The sequence below is a fragment of the Lepisosteus oculatus genome, chromosome 3 (assembly GCF_040954835.1).
Source record: "Lepisosteus oculatus isolate fLepOcu1 chromosome 3, fLepOcu1.hap2, whole genome shotgun sequence".
NCBI classification, from domain to species: domain Eukaryota; kingdom Metazoa; phylum Chordata; class Actinopteri; order Semionotiformes; family Lepisosteidae; genus Lepisosteus; species Lepisosteus oculatus.
This window is the reverse complement of record NC_090698.1, coordinates 26,089,294-26,108,636: the sequence shown is the minus strand read 5'-3', so window position 1 is coordinate 26,108,636 and position 19,343 is coordinate 26,089,294. Positions and strand designations below refer to the sequence as shown.

At 37.7% G+C, this 19,343-nt stretch overlaps 1 protein-coding gene across 3 annotated transcripts in view; it reads left to right on the top strand.

The window, feature by feature from the left end:
• Positions 1–19,343, top strand: part of tln1 (talin 1) — a 131,433-nt gene that overhangs the window by 41,292 nt on the left and 70,798 nt on the right. For all 3 annotated transcript variants that reach the window (XM_006627040.3, XM_015337597.2, XM_069187059.1), the window contains exon 3: positions 15,567–15,732. In XM_006627040.3, the coding sequence (XP_006627103.1) occupies positions 15,603–15,732 (130 nt within the window). In that variant the 5' untranslated portion in view covers positions 15,567–15,602. The remainder of the gene's footprint in view (positions 1–15,566; positions 15,733–19,343) is intronic.

Below are 19,343 nucleotides of genomic sequence, written 5' to 3'. Positions count from 1 at the left end.
TGTTCTGATGCAATACTGTAAATCAACAGTTATTGAAGGGTGCTGCTCTAACACCATGGAAATCTCATCAATGATTTGTATTAACTCCCTGGGAACATTATTTATTATCTCCAGCACTAATATTCCAATACGCTTAACATTCACATTTTACCAATTAAATGCCCAGCAATTTTGACAACTGCATCACATTTTTCATGCCATTAGTTCCTGTCCTTAACGTTATAACACTTAATGTCTATTATTATGTCAGTCTGAACGGTTCTTTATAATAATAATAATTAATAATAATAGTAATCACTTAAACTTATATAGCGCTTTTCTGGACACTCAACTCAAAGCGCTTTACAGGTAATGGGGACTCCCTTCCACCACCAATGTGCAGCATCCACCGGTGATGCATCCACAGGTGATGCGACGGCAGCCATAGTGCACCAGAACGCTCACCACACATCAGCTATCAGTGGGGGAGGAGAGCAGAGTAATGTAGCCAATTATTAGGCCGATTATTAGGAGGCCATGATTGGTAAGGGCCAATAGGAAATTTTGGCCAGGATGCCAGGGTTATACCCCTACTATTTTTGAGAAATGCCCTACGATTTTTAATGACCACAGAGAATCGGGACCTCGGTTTTTACGTCTCATCCGAAAGACAGCGCCTGTTTTACAGTATAGTGTCACTATACTAGGGCATTAGGACCCACATGGACCGCAGGGTGAGCGCCCCCTGCTGGCCCCACTAACAACTCTTCCAGCAGCAACCTTAGTTTTTCCCAGGAGGTCTCCCATCCAGGTACTGACCAGGCTCACACCTGCTTAGCTTCAGTGCGGTGCCAGATGTGAGTTGCAGGGGATATGGCTGCTGGAAAGTAACAGAAGATTGTATTTTACTCAGGATTATTCCTTGTATTAATGTAGTGCTTTTCTACACAAAGGATCTCAAACTGATTTATATGATTTGTATATAAAGTATGATGGGAGTTCATTTGCCAGTGAAATGCAGTTCCCACATGGGTGTTGGGTGGCTGTCATTATGTACCAGCAGCCCAGCATACAGCAGATCAGTTGAGAAGCGAGAAATTGTTTCACCATTTGAATTAAGTGGGAACTTTAGCGAGGTCAGATTGTTGAAGCCCAGGTGGATTTGATACCTGGGTAACACCCCTTCACTTTCAAATATCTTCAGTGACCAAGTGGTCAGGACCTTGGTTTGCCTTGTCATCTGAAGGGCAGCACCTCCTACAGCACATTGTTTCCATACACCATACTGGGACATTGGTTTGGAAATGCCAGTCTAGAGGCAAGAGTTACACCTCCTGTTTCACCAAATACCATTTTCAGCAGCAACCTGCTTTTCCTTGGAGGTCCCACCTACCAGTATTCACCAGCCTTCTGAAATGCTGGTCTAACTTTCAGATCTATTCTAAGATCTCACCCCATTCTGTGGTTTTGTTTGTTGTTTTTATAAAATGTGTCTTTTTATATTTGTATTTATTTCAGAAGGCATTAATCAGCTAAGTATTAAGGACAGATTGAACAGGTTAAAAAGCCTTCTCCATATTAATTTGGTACAGACAGTAAATCAGTGTACCATGGTGTCGTGAGCCTAAAATTCCACCAAACAGAGCCTTGAGCAAATATAACAAGTGCAGAAAGGAGTAATATCAAATAATGAATTCCTGCAATTTCAATTCAAGTGAACATTCACTTACAACGGTTTCAGCCTTACAACTTTGGGAGCAGTGTCATTATCTTGCAATTCCATTTTGTTTTGGAAAAATACAATGTTCCCTCTTGGCATGTGCTCAGGTCTAAACAATAGAAAAGGCAGCATTTATTTCAGGGTTGATCCATCCTGTGACATGTTTGATTAAGCTCCAAAGGCATCTGTTTGCCCTGCATATACTGTAGATCTAGTAATCATTTGATGAAATCTTACTTTTATTCTTCCTTGTTCTTGTGAGAAAAACATGGTGTGCCGTGGTAGAATTATCTGGCTCTCAATCACATCATAGATAGGAGCAAACAGAGCTGCCAGTCTCACCATGTATCTTTAAAACTTTTAGTATTCTTGCCCACTTTCATGGCATCCACTGGATAAGGCATCAGGTTAACAGTAAGGCCTGTAGAGGCTGTGGCCCAAGGATTGAGAAACACTTTTTCTCCAGAAGCACATCTGAGTCCTTTTGGGAACAGTCAAACAACTACATTTAACAGCAGCAAGAGCAATAACATAATAATACGTTTGACACTATTCTCTGAATTCTTGTATTTAGTTAGTGTTTCCTAGAGCTGAGTTGTACTGAGCTGTGGACAGAGCCCAGTGCTACAAAAGCTGAAAGCACAAGCAGAACATTTTGATGAACAGTCATTGAATAAGATGCTTGTCATAATAAATCACTTTTTCATTTTCTCTGCGCTATTTTTGTCGAGTCAGCACCTGTTCCTGCATAATTTGTAAGCTACAGTGCTCTATAAAAGTATTTGGATAGCAAAGTGAATACTGTTACTTTTGCTTTACAGTCAAGCAACCTGTGATCATAAGATTAATTTGAATGATAAGTATAATATACATATTATTTGTTGATAATTTCCTGCCTATTTTGAATCATATTGGAATAGAAACATACTTTGTGTTCAGCCAAGTGATATTAAGTGACCGTAAAGTACCTGTTAACATTAAGTAGGTACTGTAGCTGCGTCAGCATGCGTAGGCTACAGACGAACAAGTTAAGATTTATTCCATGCTGAAAAGAAAAGAGACGCAGCCGAAACATTGTGTTTTTTTTTCTTGTCGGCATGGAATAAACCTTTACTTGTTCCTTTGCATGTTAAGTTTAAGTAGTAGGAGTCCATTATGTCTGCTGCTAGTAAAAATTCAGTCATCTTTATATTTTATATATATACCTGTCTGAGTTACAGTTGTATGACTATATTATGATTTCATAAAAGTAAACATTCTAGTTTGTTTAAATGTGCAACTAAGAATTGTAAAAGAAGGCCGAGATCCATGTGTTTTAGTTAAGCATTGATTGTGTAAATTGTCTTATTGTATTTTGGTGTGCTTTGACTTGTATCTGCAGTATGGTACATCGCAGTGTGGATGAGATTGTGGACCTTGTTTTCAGACTTTGTACTTGACCTGTGAATACTGTGAAAACAGGATCAGAATAGGGCATCCGATTAGCTGAAGAGCCTTTAGGTGCTCTACAGCTGTTTCAGGGGAGAGAAAGAGCATATCACGTGTCTTCATAAAATACTCAAGACCAGTAATGAATAAGGCCTCAACATTGCAGTGTTGGCAAGGTCACAGTACTCCTGCCTCCGAGCTCTTGGGTCCTACTTTCTCCTCGTGGCTGAAACACTTTTTCCACGTGGAGTTTGTATGTTTCCCCTTGAACTGCAAGGCTGTTCTCCAGCTGCTTCTGTGTCCTCCCTTCTTCCACAGACTTGCTAGCTAAAGTTAAATCACATCTCTAACTGGTCTCTTTGTGTATGACCTGCGCACAGGATTGAGGTCTCATCCAAACTGTGGTCCATCCTTGCATCCTTTCATTTAACAGGAATTATTAGCTTTCTGATAATGGATGGTTAGATGCTGTGATGGTAGACATTACTTGCACAACACCACAACATAACATATTTTGAGATGTACAGTATCAAATTATCTAGCAAATATGACCATCCACCAAGTATTTCAGGCTATAAAATAACAGGGACAAGTGACCTGATGAAAGAAATGTGGGTGTAAAGGATACATTGCTGGGTGACACTTTGTATAATCTGCCTACAATATATGAAACAACTGTTTTTTATTTCTTATTACAGTTTTAATATCATAATTCATAATCAGATGTGAACTGTTCCTTCATGTTTTACAGGAGATAGCTCTGATCCATTCCCTCGGCTTTTATGGCTTCTTATTAAAAATATTTGTTATTCTTAGCTGCAGCCGACAAATCAAAGACAGATTTGGCGAAGCCAATTAATTGAGGAAGGAGGTCTTATTTAACAGATAAGAAATACTTTCTAATTTTTGCCTCTGAATGAGAGTTCTGTGTCGGTATTTAGCAGCGGGAATGTTCATGAGAAGAGCAGTCACATTCTTCCGGTTGAATAAAGGTCACTGACCCAGGAGCTGGATTCCTATTCCAGCCCACAGGGGTCTGAAGTTAATGTTATTTATACAGCAACTGCAGAACACACCCTTAGCATTCATTCAGAAAATGTCTTCAAAGGATTAAAACCTGATCAAATATACCAAGATATGTCAAATGTGTTGTGGAGTAAAGTTCTTTTTCAAATTGTGTTGGAATCAAAGTAGGTATTAAAGTTTAGTGCACAGTTTAGGCTGCACATAATTAAATTAGATGACGTGTTTCTTCACAACATGAAAGAACATCCGGGAGTCAAATGGGGGTCAGAATACAGAAAATGGCATAAACATTCCATCAGCTCTTCATAGGGAGCTGCAAACTTAAATAGGGTTTGAGTAGAGCTACAATGGAATGATTGAGCTAAAGTTTCCTTTAAGGGTCTTCATCTGCCTAAAAAAGCTGATTTTTAAGATTGGAAACAAAACTGTTGCTAGTTTGCGTGTTGAAGAGAAACAGAAAATCTCTTCTTTTCTAAACCTCACAGCAGCCTTTTATGTCATAAACATTTATGGTTAATGCATTACTTAGAGGACGAGGTCTGTCAGATAAATATTAGATTCATCACATATGCTCCTGTAATTTGATGTATTTACAGTTGATGAGACCATTGTTTGTTCTGCCAGTGAGGTTTTATTTTGCTAGTGATTCTTTTAAAAACAGCTGATGAATAATATTTCTGAAATTTGCATAATGAATGCAAACATAAATTTCGAAGCTAAGACTTTCTTTTAGTGATTAAAGCTGGAAATGGTGTATTCTGAGATGGTTATTGTCAACGGAAGTCCATCTTTATAAAGAAAAATGTTCAGGGTGCGAACCAGCTAACATTTTCTCATTACATTAAATAAGTTCATTCTACTTCCCAATAGGTTTACTATTCTGTTTTATGTTATTGTCTGCTGTTTATATGAATTATACTGGTCGTGAATATTGTATTAGTTGGGCATCCATATGTTAGTGTGTTCTGTATCATGTAGGAAGTTTTCAATTAGATTCTCAGTTGCTAATATATCTACAATATACTGTAATACATCGCATTCATCATCTAGTTATTGAGCATTTGTATATGAGCTGGCCAATGATTTCAATGAATGACATTAAATTATTATTACTGTATTTTCCCTGACAATTTTATATGAAGCAACGTACATTTATATTGGTCTGAGTGACGTACCTTGCAGTGCCCTTTCTGGGATTTGAATCCACAGCCTTCCCATTCTGAGTCCAAAGTCCTCACCACTCTACCACACAGACAGAGATTAGGTCACCATCTGAAACATGACTGCAGTTCCCAAGAATGATAATTTTAGAAGATTTACCACAAAAACTGTATTGGTGCTTTTCACTCTCAAGATATTGAACCATAGTGTTTTCCCTGCTTTATGTCCACTTTATGGTGCCTGAATTACATTTTCTGCCCTTGGAAAGGAGTACTTACAGTTAACTTATGGACTTTGGAAGAATCACCATTTTTCTTTTTGAAAATGTAAGATCTCTGTGAATCTGTATTTATTTTTTATAGTTATTTGCTTTTTGCTCTAAATATGCAGACTCTTTCCCTGTGCATGATCTATCAGATGAGGTACTAGAGCAGAATTCATGTGATCACAACAGATGTACTGTGTTTTTTTTACCTCCAGGAAGGATGTGCTGGTGAGGCTGTTATTGGGTTACAGACATGACTGTCAGTATTTGTTATTGTACAGATACAGCTGATAAAAAACAGTAGTGTTATTTACTCAAATAATTGATTATAGAACACTTAAATTATTATTGGTCTTAATTTTTTACTGGGCATTTTCCTATTTGGCAACAGTGTTGTTGGTTTTCTAATGGAAGTGCCTTTAGTACCTGTGTCTTTCAGGTCATCTGCTCATAAGCATGTGTTATAAAAAGCCATGGTGAGATGTTAAGCCATTATTCAATATTTTTTTAGAAGGTTACTGTGTTGTCTTGCTAAGCTGATTGCTTAAAGTTGAACAGGTCAGACATTTCCCCATAGATGGGTAACTTTTTGGAAGTACTAATTTACTACAGCAGTTTGGGGGAAATGGGACACAAATTCTTGAATCCCATGTTTCTGTTGGATCCGTCATAAAGCTTGTTTGGCCATTTGAGTTCTGACAGTTATCGCCTTCAAACCAGTTACCCCAGTGTTCATTTTTGAATCAAACCAAGAAAAGAAAGCAAATCAAACTGGTATATAGGAATTGGTTTCATTGTAATGGATGAAACTTTTTGCAATGTGAAGTAAAACAAAATTAGTGTACGTGCAGGTTAAATCTGCCTAGGAACAGTGTCTGCCTTGTAGATATAGTCTCTGCATGTTGAGACCTGCTTCAGAAGTATTTCTTTTCACTGAAAACACAGAGCATTTCTGAACCCAGCGATGATTCATCTGAGTGATTGCAAGTTACAGAGTTACAGAGTTGCGATTAATGATTTCCAAGTTCCAGGTTCTCTGTAGTGTCCAATTTCACACATTTTAATTTGTGTTATGTTGGCTCAGCTCTTCAGAATCTTGAGTGTTTGTCAGTCAAATGTCAGCATCTTCCTTCTTCCCGAATGTATAAAGTGTTTAATTTTCCATTGAGTTCATAACCGTTACAGCTTTGATATAATACCAATAATGTTCCAGATATTTTTTTCTTAACCAATGAGGTCTTATCCCTGTGGTTCACATAATGCTTTATGTTTCTCAATGACCTAATTGTCAGTTAGATCTATTTAAGAATTATGCCTCCACTTGACACCTCACCTTGGAGACCACTTTCAAGTCAACTAAACAGTGTTTAAATAATATCCCTTTTCCACTGGCACAACCAAACTGAGGCTGTCTGAAGCAAAACCAGGTTGGGAATCCCAAGTGTGTCTCAGCTTATCCCCTCAGCTACGTCAGCTGTGGTACTTGAACTCACTCAGTAGTGGGTGTGGAGTGGAGCTGCAGGACAGATGTGCTCTTGGGACTACCAGTTTCCAGTGAGACACATACTCTGTCATAGGACTCCTTGCAGGACTGATTTGCATTTCATCCATCATTGTTAATTCCTCACATTAGAACTGCTGTACAATTCAACGACAGAATTTCAGTTAAAATCTGGCATCAGATGAGGTTACACTTCAAAAAATCATATTGTATCCATTTAAAATATATTATATATATCAAATATATTATCCCGTAATAAACTATGACACGCAGAGTAATATTTCATGTAGTTCAGGTGGGTAGTTGCGTCAGCATGCAGCAGTAAAATTTCATGATTGCAAACTGTAAGTGTTCAAACCATTTGCTGTGGCATTCCTTAATTAAGGTGCATGAAATTACCTTAATTAGGAACACAGTGAGTTGAGTAGTCTGTGTGCAATAATAATGGTTCTCATGAATTCAGATTAAAACCTCTTGTCTCTGTTTCTTGGTTAAGTAGTACATTTCAGCGAAGACTCAATGATAAAGACTAAGGAGTTTAAAAGCATGTCAGTGATAAAGTCAAAACCGTAGATCAGGTGAAGAGTACAACAATATGCAAGTCTTTAAAAATATCCCTGTGAGCAGTCTACTTAATTATTAAGAAGTGGAGGCTTAGATTAGACTGTGAGCTCCAAAAAGAGCAGATAGGTAAGGATTCAGCTGTTGAGGGATGCATCTCAGCTGTAAGAGCAGCAACAAACTTGGAAGAGCTACAGAGTTCAATAATCATGCTTGGGTATGCCACTCTTCAGCAGGGACTGTAAAGCTTTTTTAGGATTAAAGGAAAAATGGACAACAATACACAGGCAAATACACAGGCAAATTTAGCTGCCAGAATCCTGACCAGGTCTAGTGCAAGTTTACTCCTATCCTGGAGTCCTTGCACTGGCTTCCGGTCAAATTCCGTGTAGACTTTAAAATCCTCATGCTCACCTATAAGGCTCTGCATGGCTGGCACCTCAGTACCTGTCTGAACTATTATCGCCCTACTCCCCACCTCCCAACCTTCGCTCTTCTAATTCTGCTCTCCTTACTGTCACCCAAGCCCGTCTTGATTGTATGGTTGACAGGGCCTTCTCCTGTTATGCCCCCAAGCTCTGGAACTCTCTCCCCAAGGATATCAGAGAGTCATCTTCTCTTAACTCCTTCAAATCCAGACTCAAAACCCTCTTCTTCAGAAAAGCCTTTACTTAACTGGTTCCATTCTTCACCCCTCTGCTTTTCTTAGTACCACCATCCATGTCTCCTCTGTATATTGTAATTGTGTTTTATCTTGTGTATTCTTTTTATTTTTTGTTGTTGTCAGCCTGTAAAGCACTTTGAGAAGCCACCTTTAAAGGCCCTATATAAAATAAGTTTTAAAGTTTGTTGTTGTTGTTGTTGTTGTTGTTATTGTTACTAGTGAAAAACATTTTCATTAGTAAAAATAATACTTTTCGGCTTTCAGTGGGACGATGAATCAAAGCACAAGGCCAAACCTACACCAGAGTAGCTTAATAATAAGAGAGTAAATGTTCTTGAATGGCCCAGTTAGTCTTGACTTGATTCCTATTGAGAATCTTGAAAAGACTTCAAAACCGCCATTCATAAGCAATTCATAAGCAGCTTGAGAGAGCCTGAACTAATCTTTCAAGAAGACTGGGCATAATTTGCACCAGGTGAGTTTGTACAGTCTGTTGAGACTGAACCGACAATAGTTGTGGGTGTAATTACTTCGTAAGGTGTTTCCACAAATATTGAGTTCACATTTTTAAGTACAAATGCAATTACAATGTTTTTTTGACATTACTTTATATTACTCTTAACAGACTTTAGTTTGCCGTTCAGATTTTGAAATATTAATTCAAACTTGAATGGTTTTGAAAAAAGTATCATATAACAAACTGAATTTCACAAACTAGGACACTTTAGAAGGGTTTGAGTACTTAAGGATTGTATCGTTTTATTTTGTATTGAGGATTGCATCTCTTTTTGACTGCTGGAATCTAGCTTAAAGTAATTTCAGGTTTGATCATTTATTTTTTTACATTTTCAGATGTCGGCTTTTTCTTATGCACTACCTGACATAACATGATGACTACATTTGTTTGAGCTGCCTCCTGACCCACTTATAACTGAGCCAGTACCAAACAGGCTGGATGACCTGGAGGTTTGAGGATTGGCTCTTGCTCAATTTAAGACGAAACGGCAAGTGAGCAATCACCCCTGAGTCATATCATACAGAGGAATAAGACCATTTAAAGGGCATGCTGATGGAAATGGGAGTAGATATGAAATCAAGTTTTGTATCTGAGCTGCTTATGTCAAGTTGGAGATGATTATGTTAATAGTTTTGTCGGCTTTCTCTTGTGAAGTGAATCTCAAATACAGTAGTCTCATCTGAAGAAGTTTAGCCAGAAAAGATTTATTAACAAGTCAATATATTTTAGTGAGGACTTTCATGTGCTCTTGTCCTGGAAAAGCCTCTGTTAGTGGTTAAATGTTTGGCCTCTTCTACTGCTCAGCATCTATAGGCCTATTCTAATCTATCTATTCTCCTGTTGGAGAACAGTGATGGGACACATTCAGTGAAAAGATTAACCTGCATATCGCTCTGTATTTCTTTTTACGATTCACTGAGCATCTACTGATCTCCAATGTTAAAGTTTCCTCTAATTCCCTGCCTTCATTAGTGACACCAAATGACTCCACTAAATGACATTGATAACAAGACACTTTGAAAAAACATACTAGAGTTTGGTTTATTACCTTAATGACCAGGATTAGGCCTCTTTTCATTGCTAATAAGGTGCTTAAGGTCTTACACAGTTATTCTGTTGTTAAATCTTTTGGGAATTACTCTGATGCCCTACAGGAGGGGCTCAGGAGATATGTCATGATGTATACAAACCTGAATAGGGACTTGAACTGAAACCCCAAAGAAAACTGTTATATGCAGGTTAAATTTATACAAAACAATCTGATTTCATCTGGCTTGAGTAGTTTGAGATTTTAAGCCTGTATCATTGTGTTAGTGGAATTTGACTTTTCCAGCTGAGCCTATTGGATCCTTTTACTTGAAGAACAGTCTGATATGCAATCTTCTGGTCTGTATTCAGAGACGCATTTTTCATTATCCTTCACAAGGCACATAAACAAATCAATAAATACAAGCTGCATCAGCAGTTGTCTTTTAGTCTGTTTGTATTTCATAGGTCTGAACAGTTAGTCAGGGTTGAGGTACCACTGAAGTACTTTCTTCAGACACGGCATTTTAAAACAAAATCTGCAGATGGAGTTACAAACAAGAAGAGGTCATTTGATCCAAGTAGCTCATTTAGTTGCCAGTAGTAGCTAATTGATCAGAGGCATCTAATCTAGCGATTTCTTGAAAGAAACTATAGTATCGAGAACATTCAGGACCATTTGACACAATGGCCAGGGAGTTTGTCCCACACTCCCACAGCCCTTTGTGTAAGAACATGCCTTTTGTTCTCAGTTTCTTTCCTGTAGTGTCTTCTGGTTATTTGGTCCTTTGCTGTGGATTGTGCAGAAGCCCATCAGATTAACTTTATCAGTGCCTTAGAAGATTTTAAATAGCTTGAATCAGGTTCCCTTGTAGTTTTCTCTTTGGCTGTCAGTGTAAAGCAATGAATTTAATGTAAGTGGTATGCTCTTTACAAAATGGCTATATGTTACTGGAAAATTCAGAAAAAGGAGAGTTCTTTGCCATGGAAAAAGAATGTGTGATTTTTGAGTTCTCTGATTGTTTTCTAGTAAAGGGTTTTTATTTCTTTTTTGTACTCTTTCATGTCATCTGCAAGATGACCCATCTGTAAGTGTAATCAAAGCTCTTTTTGGCGGGGTGGTGAGAGCATTCCCATGGGAATGTCTCCAGGACAGTAGCTAAGTGGGGATGTTGTAAATTTGCTGTGATGAAGTGTCACGTTCCCCTTAATTGTTAAATATAGATCCTTGCATTGGCCTTTGGAGTAATGCCAGCTTTCCCAATGTGAGGTGGTGCCAATTTTTAGAAATCAGTCCTTGTATGAGGCAGACTGTTTCCAATTAGTTGCTGATGAATAACCTGCTCCAGTGTTTTTTTAATATATATTATTAGAGGGAGGGCCAGCTATAGTGTATCTTTGATTTATTTTGAGTATAAAGTATTAATTGTAAACCTTATTTCTGCGGTTGACTACTTTGTGTATCAGTGGAAACCCCAGATGCTGCAGGTTCCATACCTTTTAGTTAATGCAAGCTGTAATGAAGGGGAATGTTCCTTTGGTATGTTAGCTACAGCGATTAATTTAATTTGGTGAATATCTCCTGTTTCTATTAAAGGTTGTTAATATAAGGGCCATCAGGAAATGCAACTTACCCATGACTAACGGGATGACTGTACCTGGTTTGAATGTAAAAACCTGTATTCATCCTAACCTGTAGGGAGGACATATTGAAATTATAATAAGTCATTTATTTGATGCCCAGTTTAACTAATGCTTTGCGGCCCTTTTTACCTTGATTTAGGCAGCAATCCTGCTTTTTTTTCTTTATTGGACACTATCTGCTATAAATGTAAATGTATATTTACACAGCATTTTTCAGATTTGTATCTTAGCTAGGCTCAGTTAATGTCACTTTCTAAAAGGCATATTCCAGTCAAATCAGATGCTCAGACGCTGAATGCTGCTGAACATGTCAGTGAACTTGGGTTGTCTGGTTCACTGAACTGCTCTTGTTGCGGACAGCCTGAAAACAATTAGTTCTGGTTTCTACATTGACCTGTGGTGAAATAATTTTTCTTCACTTGAGTTAAAAAATAATGATGTGTGCTGTGTTTACTGTACTTACTCATGTTTGTGAGCACAATAATAAACTGAATTAGTTCAATTTCTCTTGCTTCTAGATTTAGATTATTGTTTAGCTGTCAAAACAGGACGGCATCTGTGGCAGAGCTCTTCTGCAGTGTTTGTGTGTGGGTGCAGTGTGCTGGGAGGAGATGCCCTGTCTATACACTTTTGAAGTGAGCTCAGCACACTCTCTCACTTTTTGCAGCCTGTGCTGTTTGCATCTCTGGCTAATGAATACCAATAATGTACATTATAATGCATCACAGAATCTGTGCCTTTAGTGTTCTTGAAGAGTATTCCTCCCTGAGATGCAGATATCATTGAAGTGCATTATATGTTTCCCAATTCAAAAGAAAATAACACGGTGAGGAGGCAGAACATCTATTTATTAAGAGTTTCCTGGCTGATGCTCTCTGTTGAAGTGCTTTTGGAATGAACTCTCTAGAGATATATCTGGAATGTGTGAATATTTAGAAATACTCAGCTGCAACATAATTTTGATTGGCTTCAAGTTTAATTCTATTTTGATATGCAATTTGTCTGACCAGCAATAATTATATGTAATTTTGGTAAACCATGCAGTACCTCATTACCAGGATGTTTATTTCACAACACTTGAATTATTCAGTGAGCTGCACTTGCCCTGCTTGTATTTGTGTCCATGCCGTCAGCACGGAACTACTCCAAAGATAAAAATAAGTGGCTCCAGGCTGGGTCTGGGGTAGACATTCCGTTCTGTGATGTATACAGTAGCTGAGAATTCCACGTGCATCAGGCCAGCAAGTACTCTACTGCATTACCGTAATCAGTCCTAACTAGGTTGTGGTGGGATATCACCTTTCATGCAGTGTAGAGTACAATATGTCCCAAGGGGTTTTTAGAATAGGTAATAAAGGAATGTATTCTAGTACAGTTCTTGATCTTAGCCAGGAGAAAAGGAGGGTACTATGCAGTCTACCTGGGGCCTAAGCACACCACTGTTGTTCACATGAGAATGGTTGTTGGTGTTTGAGAAAATCACACTGTGCAGTGAGTTCAGACCAGCAAACTGCAGAGCTTTTTTGTGTGCTTATTTTATTGTGGAGAAATTCTTTTCCCACCTCATGCTGTCCACCAGGCAAGCCTAAGACTTTATACAGGTTTGCAGTTCAGAAATACTTTTATTCATTCATTTTATTTACTTTTATTCATTTTACTGTCTCCAGGAAAGGTATTCCTTATCCTTTTTTTTATCTTGTCTTCTCAAGCAAACTCTTTCTGTTGTGTTTCCATGGTGTGGTGGTAACAGATTGGTTCCTGATAAAAGAAACTTAATTGATTTAAAAACAAAACTTGTAATTTCATGATTTACAGTATTAATCTATTGTAAATATGCTGAAGGGTCTCTCTAGGAGACTCATTTGAGATGATGGCGGTTCAGTTCATTTCCTCACCCCACTGATGTACTGTATCAATACAGTCTCCCAGCTGTTCAGCAGTTTTAAGTGTCTGTCATTTCAAGTCAGTGTCATTCTAAACCCCTCCTATCATCCCACACAATCTCCATCAGCGTAAATTACCTCTGGTCTACAAATATCATCTACATTTTTGTGTCAGATTTTATATACAACTTGTATATGCATAAAAATCCAGACATTATAGAATATTCAGTAACTTGTTTTCTGTTTTGCTCAAAAACTAAATTTACTGAAATGCTAGGACAATGTTTGAAGGGCGCTGTGATGTTTTACCTGGTATTAAGAGTTTCTATTCACATAAACTTGAGTCATGAGATATTCGAGTTTGGAAATATGCAGACTATTTTCTGAAACATTCATTTCCTCATCTGTTGCTAATTTAAGCTTTTCATGAGCAGTTTCCAAGATTTTGTTCTTGTTTCTTTCTTTTTTGTTGACTGCATGCTTCTTGCTGTGCTGGGTGTAAATCACCCTGTGGAAGAAAAGAAGGAACATGGTCAGCTACATTAAATGACTCAGCCTGGTAACATCGTGAAGACCAAATCCAACCTAGTGATTGTTGTGGAGCCAGCACCATCTTTGACCTTTTTTTCCCCTTCTTTTTGGTTTGCTACTACTGGTCAGGGTTATTTTTGTATCTGGGTATTCTTAATGAAAGATCTTCTTGTTTTTTATGTCAAAACATTTTACCACTGATTTATTTTTTACTTTGCATACTGTATTACCAGAAAGAAACACTTGAGGTCGGTGTCAAGTGGTACTTTAATTAGTGACAACGAACTTAATACACCTGCCAAGAGTTCACTTGTTGGATGTTGTAGAAAGTGTTTTGAAGCACTAAAATTAAATTCTCTATGTCAGTGGTTCCCAGTCCTGGAGTACTCCAGTCTTAATGGTTTGTGTTCTAATTGGGCCCTTGAGCATCGGTGCTCATTGCTGATAGTAATTGATCCGCTTGCTTCTTAAGGCTTTTTTCTGCACTAGGGCCTTGTTTTTAAAAAGCCCTAGTACAAGAGTTTTAACTGAGGGCCTAGAAAACACGTGTCTTCTGGTTTTGATCCAGCTGCTGGCTTAATCACAGGCTGATTTATTTCAATTTTCTGTCTGAGGCCTTTTTTAAGAATGTGCTTTCAGCAGTTGAAAAGCTGAATGAGATTTGTACATGGTATGAACCCTGTGCTAATTAGGGAGTTTCAGCTTCACTTGGGTGTGTTAGCTGAAATATAAGCAATTTGACATAAGCAGAGTGCTTCACTGACTTGCTGTGGGAGCTGTCTGATGGAGTGTCATTTCCACCTGTCTCTCATCATCATCATTATCATCATCATCATCTATTATAAGCTCTCTAGGCAGCAATAATGGAGCAAATTCTTAATTGAAAAGTTGAGGAGAGACTGCATAAAGAACCATAAAAATGGTTCAGTGTGTTGAAATTGTTACAAATTCTGTATCTTAACAGAAGGTGTTTTTAAAATCAATGACTGAATACAGAAAAGAGTCTAAAGCAGCAAGCAGATTAAATACGGGTACTGATTAACACTGCTGATTAGACAGGGGGTACTCCAGGACCAGCACTCAAACCCGCTGCACTGGTGTTAGAAGAGATTACGGCTTGTGGTTTTCAAGTAATTTTGGAAACCTATGGAATTCTACAGCATATAATTGTATAATATTTTTAGTACTCTAAGCTGTCTTCCTCTGTTTTGGAGTTTTTCTTCTCAAAGTTGGTTGTCTCATATCAGTTTATTACATGGCCATTGCCAACTAGAGTGTATTAAAACCATAATCCATCAGTAAAACAATTTGATGTTTAATTCTTCTGTTAAATCACAGGAAAGTGATGGAAGTGAATGTTACACACATCAAGCAGGAATGTCGTCTGTGTGCAAATTTAATTTTTGTTGCTTCAAGAGAATAGTAAACAATAGTCACTCCACAATAATGAAACCATATTTTATCTTCAACATTTTTCTTTTAGGGTATTTCCAAGTTTTGAACGTTGAACGGACTTTGTTGTGAAATTATTATTTGATTTAGCATGCAGAAACCAGTTCACTGGATTCTGTTTGGAGGGCATCTTGTTAGTATCCTCAGCAGTGTATTTCAGTGCTCATGTGTGTTTAATACTTAGAGCTCTTTTTCTCTGCTTTGACAGAACCTTCTGCCTCATTGGCTTTCTGGAGTAGCAGCCATGGTCGCCCTGTCGCTGAAGATCGGCGTTGGAAACGTCGTGAAGACCATGCAGTTCGAGCCCTCCACCATGGTCTATGATGCCTGCCGAATAATACGGGAAAGAGTTCCAGAGGCGCAGCTGGGCCAGCGTAAGTACAGAGTCCTTGGTGAGGTGAGGGCAACCCCAGTTCCCCCAGGCCATTTCACTGCAACACTTTGCTCCACTTTGCTGTGTTTCTGTCAATGAAAGTACTGGTCAATTAAATCCATGAGATACTGGTAATGTGAAGGTCTTGCACTGAAATGGAATAGATGTGCCTTGGTTGCCCCGACCTTGTAAATCCCTGCAAAGGAACAAGTAAACATTTATTCCATGCTGAAGAGAGAAGAAAAGAAATGCAGCATTTCAGCTGTGGAGCCTTCTTTGGGCTCCTTCACATAAAGAAGGCTCCACGTCCAAAACATTTTGTTTCTTTTCTTCTCTCTTCAGCATGGAGCAAATCTTTACTTGTTCCTTTGCAGCCTATGCATGCTGACACAGCTCCCTACTTGAACTACTTGTAAAACCATGTATTACTTTGTTTTTTTTTCTCAAATGGTACAAGAAAGCATAATTACTTCAGTTTTTTCTGTTAATAAGTAGTGTTTTCCGCTTCAGAAAGAAAGTATGAAATTGCAAAATCTGGAGAATCCCATGTAACTTTTTGCATGCCCTTTCCTGTCATAGACCCTTTTAATGGGAACTGCTATGTGTCTGTGAGAAGTCATGTTAATGTCCTACCCTATTCTCCTTTCCCATTTGCTTTCTGGACTTTCAGAATGCCTAAAGCTGCAGAAATGTCAGTCTGTTGGTAATAATTCACTCCTCCACCCTTGTTATTAAGGAGTTGAAAGCTTACATCAAGTGGATGTCTCTTGTTTATTTTTTAAAATATCAAGCTTTTCCCTTAAAGCTACTTAGAATCCTGTGGGATCAGTTATTGTTAAATTAATTCCCTTGTTTGATGCATTCAATTTTGTATTCACAAATACACTTTTAAATTACCATCTTGAAGTATGTCAGGGATGACTGGCTTTCAAATTTTTGGTGGAATTAAGTGGTAAAAAAGCCTGGAGCAGCAAACTAAAAAACAACTAGATGATTCCTGGTTTTATTCTCTCAAGAAGATGCCAATAGTGCAGGAAATAAAAAAAGGTTTCTGAAAACTGCCAGTACTGACTGTGGACACCAGAATGACATCCCTGCTGTAGAGTGGTTTGATAAATTCCAGACAGAGACAGACCACAGCCACACTCTCACATAAGGGTGTGTGTGCCTACACACACACCAGAATTATCATTGCTCCTAGGTCAGGGACACTTGGTTACGTGGTAGCTTCTATACAAACATTTTAACGTTTTTCTTAAAAATGTAATATTTCAGTATGTCAAAATCCAAGAACTTATAGAACATCTCAATAAGTTTAGCCTCTTTCAAGATAATATTCCCATAAATGTAAAACAGAACAGCAGTGTGCATCTTTTTCTGTGTCAGCTGAACTCTTAAAGAAGGAATATAACTTTTCAGGAAATGCCCCGTTTTGTGGCACATAAGCATTTTCTGGTGCTGTTTTAGATGTGTGGAACATATTCTTGATTATATGCTAGCTCGGATACAATAAAGGTCAAAAAGCACTGCTGTCATTGCTGTCTCAATGACGATTCAGTCTGCTACAGCATTTATTCTTCAGTACAAAAACAAATCGATCTTTGCAGTACTGCTGGAGGCTGGTGTACAGTTTAGCATGGTAGCAGTCAGATTCAATGTAATCACTAAAGTGGAATTTTACATTACTGCAAACTGACATCTTTTAATTGTCTTGTGTTTCACCATTTTTATGAAGCTTCATAAGCTTAGCACCTCAATAACCTTAGCACCTTTGAAGGACATAATCTGATAGATGTTTTTAAACCAGTGCCTCTTAAATAGGACAAATTCAAAAGACTGTGTATTACAGATGACATTACTTCATCAGGTTTGCTTTTTATAAATCATTCAAACAGAAATGAGCGTACACAAAGTGAAGCTGTGATTCTCATTTTTGGATAACTTTTTTCATCAGTCTTTTGGCTTGTTCAGTAAATTTGTCCTTGAGCAACTTTCCTATGGTAGGATAACTGTCACAAACATCCGTCATGTCTTGTCCAAATCAGGGGAAATGTTTTCTAAATTGCATTTATCCTTTCTGAATATGCCAGCAGTTACAGCTCAGACTGCATCTGCAATGTTCTTTAGAAAACATAGTAATTTCAGCCAATTATTTGTCATTTCATAATCTTAAAAGAAATTTAAACAAGCTTTGCTGCATTTTACCTGCTAAATGTCAAGCACCAGTGTTGACAGATGCAATCAAAATTGTTTAGCCCACACTGTGTATCGACTTCTTTCACTAGAGATCCAATGCATTTCCAGAAACCTTATTTTCAGGCAGAAGTGAGCTTCAGCATGTTGAACAGTTTTGTGGACATTCAAGATCATGGTGATAATAGGCATTATTTGTTCAACTAATAATGTGGTTCTCTTAATGTATAGAAAAATGATAAAGAATGTTCTATTCTAACAGTGTTAAAGTTGAGATGCTGCAAAATTAAAAATGCATGGAAGAGAACGGGATTGAACGTAAAATTCATGATGGGTGTGTGATGAGTCAGACAAACCAGTTAAAACCCCAGACACAGGGGCTAATGACCTATGGTCTATAGAAATAATTTGTTTACTTCATACCTAACATTTCTCGCATAACTGTTAAGTATTACCACATAAAAACGATTAATTTTCCGTATTTGTGACTTTCATGTAAAAAGGGGAAGTTGGACTGAAGTAAATCAGCAAGGAAAGAATGCTCTAAACATTCTGTGTGTTAAAAATGTCTCTTGTGGCATTTTCAAACAACATGTTGTTGACCCATGCATTTGATATTCTTAATATAGAAAATGAGAGGCCTTATGATTTCACTGTTCTCCACCCAGATGACAGCATACTATACAGCATTGTTTTTAAGGGTCCACCCTTGGCTCATCTTGTAAGACTTAATCAATTTCCTTGGTAACGATCGACCACACCATCTGCTGTGAACAAAAATCTAACAAGTGCCTTAGAGTCATATGACAAACGTCACAATTCAGAAATGTATTGATTTTCCAATGAAAAAAACTAAATGTGCACGTGTATGGTAATTAAAACAGAGTGTCATTTTTTGTGAGCATCCTTCTAGCTTGCAGGTTGTTTTTCTTCCAAGAGAATCTTGTTTGAAATGTTTTTATATCTTTCTCCTGATCTGAGTCTTTACAGAATTTAATCCCAGAGAGGTTTTGACTGCTCCTTGGTCTTCATGTTGGAATCTTTGCTTAAAATTCACTACCTCACTGAGGGATCTTACAGTAATAAGTCTATTCTGAAAGCCCGTGAACCAATATTACTGCACACCAATAGAGGCTGCTCTGCTCTGTGTCTCATTAATTTTTTGCACCTAACTTTAGATTAATGACAACAAAACACAATTTATCCATTTTTTTTAGATTATTTGGCTTTCTGCTTTTAATATGTGGAGTAGGGTGTATATCTAAAAATATTAAGTTCTGCTTTGATTTCTTATGACGGAAAACTTTAAATCAACAAAATGTGAAAACCGTGCAAGAGTCAGAAAACACTTTTGCAACTCACTGTATTTTTTAAATATTATCATTGCTGTCTTATTTTTCTGATTTAAGAACCACAAGT